At 42.3% G+C, this 5653-nt stretch overlaps 1 protein-coding gene across 1 annotated transcript; it reads left to right on the forward strand.

Annotated features, from left to right (window-relative positions):
* The first annotated feature begins 1293 nt into the window (after positions 1 to 1293).
* On the forward strand, positions 1294 to 3509 carry ptger4c (prostaglandin E receptor 4 (subtype EP4) c). The gene is made up of 2 exons (XM_061731454.1): positions 1294 to 2154; positions 2949 to 3509. Exons 1-2 carry the CDS (start codon positions 1294 to 1296, stop codon positions 3507 to 3509), a joined length of 1422 nt encoding a protein of 473 aa, XP_061587438.1.
* The last annotated feature ends 2144 nt before the right edge of the window (positions 3510 to 5653 follow it).

Raw genomic sequence — 5653 nt, forward strand, 5'->3', positions numbered from 1 at the left:
AAACAGATTTGTTTTTGAGAATATAAAAAAATGAAAAGACATTTTAGGTGGTGACAAGCTGACAAAACAAAGAAAATAAAAGGAACAATTTGAGTTTGTTTTCATTGCCACATCATTGTATGCCAGGTTCAACGAGCTGCAGTCCATTTAAAAACATCTGTCAGAGAAGGACACATCTAAATAACCGGAGGTCACCACGAACAAAGTGAGGGATTGGCTCAGTCATAAATAATACTGTATTAGGAACAATTACACTCTGTCCTGCTGAATCCTCTTCAACAAAAAGGTGACGGTAGACTTACCCTTTGTACTGATTACATTTTTACTGGAGAGTGTAGTTGACATCAGCCCATAGAAACAGTTGCAAACCACAATAAACAAATAGCACTGAGTGGTAAAAACAGACAAGGGTTTCCACAATGGATGAAGGGGGGGTTTTGTCTTTCAAATCAAACTTTCTATGTAAAATGTAAGTTGTAACTTCATCGGCCATGCAATTATCAGTAATCAATAGGATTCTCGTGCAGAAGGTGAATATGCTGAGGGGACGGACTGTCGGAGCTGATGCTGCAGGAGGCGCTGACCTTGGTGCTGAAGTTTGGTGTTCATTCACTTCATTAATACTTTATTAATCCCTGAAGGGAAATGACATGATGATATACAATGATGACTGCATTACATTTTTATTTCTGCACCCGTAACTTTTATATTAAAGAAGCTATTATGATTTTCCTAATCAACCTGATTAAGCCTGAGGTTTGAGCATTCTCATAGTTGCCGTTGGCACATCGATTCGCATAAGCATAAGTTGTAGAAAGTATAATGTCACACGAAGATATTTAGATTTATGAGCTACTTACTTACAAAGGTCCACTAACAATTTGATTAAATAATTTTTTGTAGATGTTCAGATTGCCTGAATTATATCAGGTGTTGGGGTGTGACGCATCCCTGGGGTTTTAATAACATGAATATTCATTCCACGTTCCCCTGCATAAATTGGATTCTTAAAAACCTGTCTAGCCACGCTTAACGCCCGCACGTCACTCGCCTGACATCAGCACAGAGCTTAAATACCCGCAACACCCCGCGCACTAAAACATAAACAGGTGCACCTTCATCTGGCACGCAGAGAACCGAGAAACGCACTGCTGGAAACTTAACACAACAGTTACTTTAACCCTCCTCAGTCTCAGGTTATACTTTATTTTGAGTAGCACTCTGTTCTTCTGAAGGGTTTCTGAACCTTAGTCCTCCTACATTGAACCTTAATTGTACCAATTGCTTTTAATAATGATCAACGACACTGTTGCGTTTGAAGAACTGGACACGAACCTCTCCGAGCCGCTGCCGCCTCTCTTCCTCAGCCACAATCTCAGCTCTTTTCCTGCGCTCCGACTTGAGTCCAAGTCCCTGGTCACTTCAGCCACGATGTTTGCCGTGGGAGTCTTGGGAAATCTCATCGCTATAGTTGTCCTGTGCGTCTCTAAAAAGGAGCAGAAGGAAACCACGTTCTACACGCTGGTGTGCGGGATGGCCATCACGGACCTGCTGGGCACCTGCTTCACCAGTCCCGTGGTCATCGCCACGTACGTGGCCAGTCGCTGGCCAGGAGGAGCGCTGCTCTGCCACTTCTTCTCCTTCTCAATGCTATTTTTTGGCTCGGCTGGAATGTCCATCCTCTGCGCAATGGCGGTGGAGCGATACTTGGCCATAAACCATGCGTATTTCTACTCCCAGCACATCGACAGGAACATGGCGCGCTTTGCGCTCCTGGCCACGTACCTGGCCAACATCGTGCTGTGCGTCATGCCCAGCTTCGGCTTCGGCCGGCACGTCAGGCACTTCCCTGGGACTTGGTGCTTCCTGGACTGGCGGTCCGTGGACCCGCTCGGAGCCTGTTACTCCTTCCTGTACGGCGGCGTGATGCTGGTGCTGATCGCGGTGACGGTGCTGTGTAACCTGGCGGTGTGCAGGTCTCTGGTGGGGATGAACCAGAGGACGGGCATCGTGAGGACGGAGCTGTGCGAGCAGGGCGGCTCGCGGCGCCGCTTCCCCAGGCTGCCGTCCGCCGCCTCCGCCGCGGAGATACAGATGTTCTGGCTGCTGGTCTTCATGACCATCGTGTTCCTGGTGTGCTCCATCCCTTTAGTGGTAAGTAGTCCGTTTGCTTACTTCTACTTGTCCCCATAATAAAACCCCAACAGAATCAGAAATCAGAATCAGAAAGAAGTTTCTTGCCAAGTTTAACACACACAGGGCATTTGTTGTGGTGATTGGTGCAAAGAACAAATAATATTAAAAAGAAAAAATGTACAACATGTTGGTTTTGAAGTGCCGGGGTCGTGCCAAAAAGTGATTGCCTGCCAGAATCTGATTTCTCCCCTGAAAATGGGTATGGAATTTTCGGCAGGTACAAATATTTTTAGCCTACCTGCCGAAAATTGATTGAATGCCAAATACAGTTAATAAAAGATTGTTTCTATATATAGAAACAATCTTTCATTAACTGTATTTGGCCTTCAATCAATTTCAATCATATTTAGGTATACCTAAATATGATTTGATCTCATTCTTGGGCTTCATAATATAAACACTAGAGCTCACAGGATTGCTTTTAACTCTTTTAAAGGACCATTACAACACAAAATAGGCGTTTTCACCTGCCAAAAATTGATTGAAGATCAAATACAGTTAATTAAAAGTTGTTTCAGCCTAAATATGACTTGATCTCATTCTTGAGCTTCATAATCTGAAAATCCGACGTTTTAGCTCTATCGCTCAACGGGCTGCTGTGCGCGCTCCCGCGGACAGAAATCAGAAGAAATCAGATTGGCAGGCAATCACTTTTTGGCACAACATAGGATGTGCGTTAATGTGATGCATAAGGCGCATACGGTAAAAAATACTGATTCAGATTATTCCACTGTTGTGCTTCTACCTGACAGGTGCGAATCTTTGTTAACCAACTGTACGACCCTGACTACATTTCTGCCGGGGGGAAGCCCGACTACCGGAGCGACCTGTTGGCCATCCGCTTCGCCTCATTCAACCCCATCCTGGACCCCTGGGTGTACATCCTATGCCGGAAGAACCTGCTGCTGAAAGGCTGCGAGAGACTGAAGAGGACCGTGGCGTGGGCCAAGGACGGTGGGGGCAACAAGGACTGGGTGGGGGGTCAGAACTCGCCTCCATCCTTTCCCAGCAACTACACCAGCTACGCGTCATTGCGCAACGCCGGCTACAGGACCGACGCGGAGCAGCAGGCGTCCTCCAAGGACCCGTCCTTCACAGACTTTGCGATGAGGCAAGCGTGGGAGTACGACACAGCCCGCGGGAGCTTCCACCCCTTCAGCGTGGAGTCGACCCCCGTGGACTGCCGGGAGGAGGGGGATCGTCTCAAACGGGAGGGAACAGAGAGGTCTTCCCCTGCGCGCAGCGACGCCGCGCTCGTCAGGAAACTGGACACGGTCACCTGCACGTTCAGCGTCTCAGCCAAATGTCTCTGATGGAGGCCCTTTTCATGTGCTCTAAAACAATATTTCAAGTTGCAATGATATCATATTTATAATCAGTACTCGAGTTGTAAAGGAAATCAGGGGGGATGGTGGATTTTATCACATGGGGACAGATAATTTGTGCTGGTTACAAATAATATAATATATTACAAATAATAGCACTGACCAAAACACCTGCAGAAATACTGCAGGAATGACATAGCAGCAGTTAAATGCAGCGTTCTGTAAGCTTTAAATATCCACTGGGCTTATATCAAATACATCAAAACACAAAAATAAAAAACAGTTTTCTGAACTTATCAATATGACTCTGTCCTTCACAGGATAAGTCAAATGGATCACTGCAAAAACTCAAAATAAGAATATTTGTCCTATTTCTAGTTAAAATGTTTCATTTTAGTAAAAAATCTCATTACACTTAAAACAAGACTCATCACTGGAAAAAACAACAATTTTCACCTGTTTCAAGTAGATTTTCACTTGAAATAAGTAGAAAAATCTGCCAGTGGAACAAGATATTTTTGCTTGTAATAAGAAGATAAATCTTGTCCCACTGGCAGATTTTTCTACTTATTTCAAGTGAAAATTTACTTGAAACAGGTGAAAATGGTCAAATAAGTTATTTTTCTGGTCATGACTCTAAATGTTGAAATAGCAGTAAAACCACATTCATTGATGAAATGACAAGGGATGGAAAGGGGGGATGACAGTTTTACAGGGGGGATGATTTGGACCGTTTTTATTTCAGGGGGGGATGATTTGGACCGTTTTTATTTCAGGGGGGATGCCATCCCCCCTCATCCCCCCTCAACTCGAGTACTGTTTATAATTAGATTCATTAGTACACCCAAACTTCAACTTATACTTGGGATTAGTTTAGATTTAAAACTTTCATCTTGGAAGCACAATTAGACGCATGAAAATGCTTGGGGTTCGAACTGCAACTAAAATCATCATCTCGGCCTTCAGTGGACCGCTTACCTCTTTAACTTGAACCGAAAACTCATAAAACTGCAAACAAGTTTATATCCGCAAAACTACAACAGCAGATCATCTGAACCAAAGCACAACATTGCAGCCATAATATTCTTACATCTAACTGTATGTGAAGTGGAGATGGACAATTTTCCCCAATTAGGAAAAAAAGCAGAGAAAAACTAACTTAATTTTGCCAGTGACTGCAATTCTTTCATGAAATGAGTTGAGCTGCAATGCAGACGGGATATATGAGATCTGCGCTGCTTTCCAAACATGGAAATGAAAACTAAATATTGTTATACCCTGTGGGTACAAATAAATGCGATATCCGTGTGTTTTACACTCTGAATGAATACCCTCATCTATGTTTATACCATTATTTTGTATTGTTGTTACACTGAATTTCTGTTGCACCTTAGGCTGTAATATTTTATGGATGTTGTTCTTACATGCAGCTTGCTTGTTTTCTTACATTTAAATGTGTTTTAAATGTCTTCCACGATGCAGCTTATGATACAGGGGGAAAAAAAAGTGTAAACATTCTGAATTGGTTGGATATAATTGCACATTTTCATATTTGTTTTGATGTCTGCAGTTGTTAAAAGCCAATCTGAATATACCACCTTCTTTATGTAAATAACTAGATGTATGACCTGAGGCTTTGTTTTTGTTCCCTTTCTTCAGTGTGTGCGTGTGCGTGCGTGCGTGTTGGATGTTGGATGTGGTGATTTGCAGGTAAATAAATAAAACACAAATTATAATTGTCTGAGTAATGTATGCACTGAGGTCTTAAACAAACGCATCACACACTTACAAGTAAGTTAAAACCGAGACGAAAATCAAACGTTGCTTTAGTTTTTTTTAACCGGCAGGTGGCGCTACAACATAAATTGACACCAAATGGAGCTGGGAAAGGTTGGCAGGCAGCATTATTAACGCCGGGGAAGAAAAAAAAAAGCACTTTTGGATTTATGGAAACGTATTCTTTCTATAAACAATTATAATCAGACTCTCATTTAGAAAAAAAACTTTATTCCCTTAGATGGTAAAGCCATACAAAAATAAAGAGAATTTAATAATAATAATAATAATAATAATAATAATAATAATAATAATAATAATAATAATAATATCAAAAACAACAACAATAATAATGG

This window comes from Cololabis saira, chromosome 10 (genome assembly GCF_033807715.1).
Source record: "Cololabis saira isolate AMF1-May2022 chromosome 10, fColSai1.1, whole genome shotgun sequence".
In the NCBI taxonomy this organism is placed as follows: domain Eukaryota; kingdom Metazoa; phylum Chordata; class Actinopteri; order Beloniformes; family Belonidae; genus Cololabis; species Cololabis saira.

Coding starts and splice junctions, on each gene's coding strand:
- ptger4c (XM_061731454.1), top strand. CDS start 1,294: ATGATCAACGACACTGTTGCGTTTGAAGAACTGGACACGAACCTCTCC. Junction 2,155..2,948: donor TGTGCTCCATCCCTTTAGTG/GTAAGTAGTCCG, acceptor TCTACCTGACAG/GTGCGAATCTTTGTTAACCA.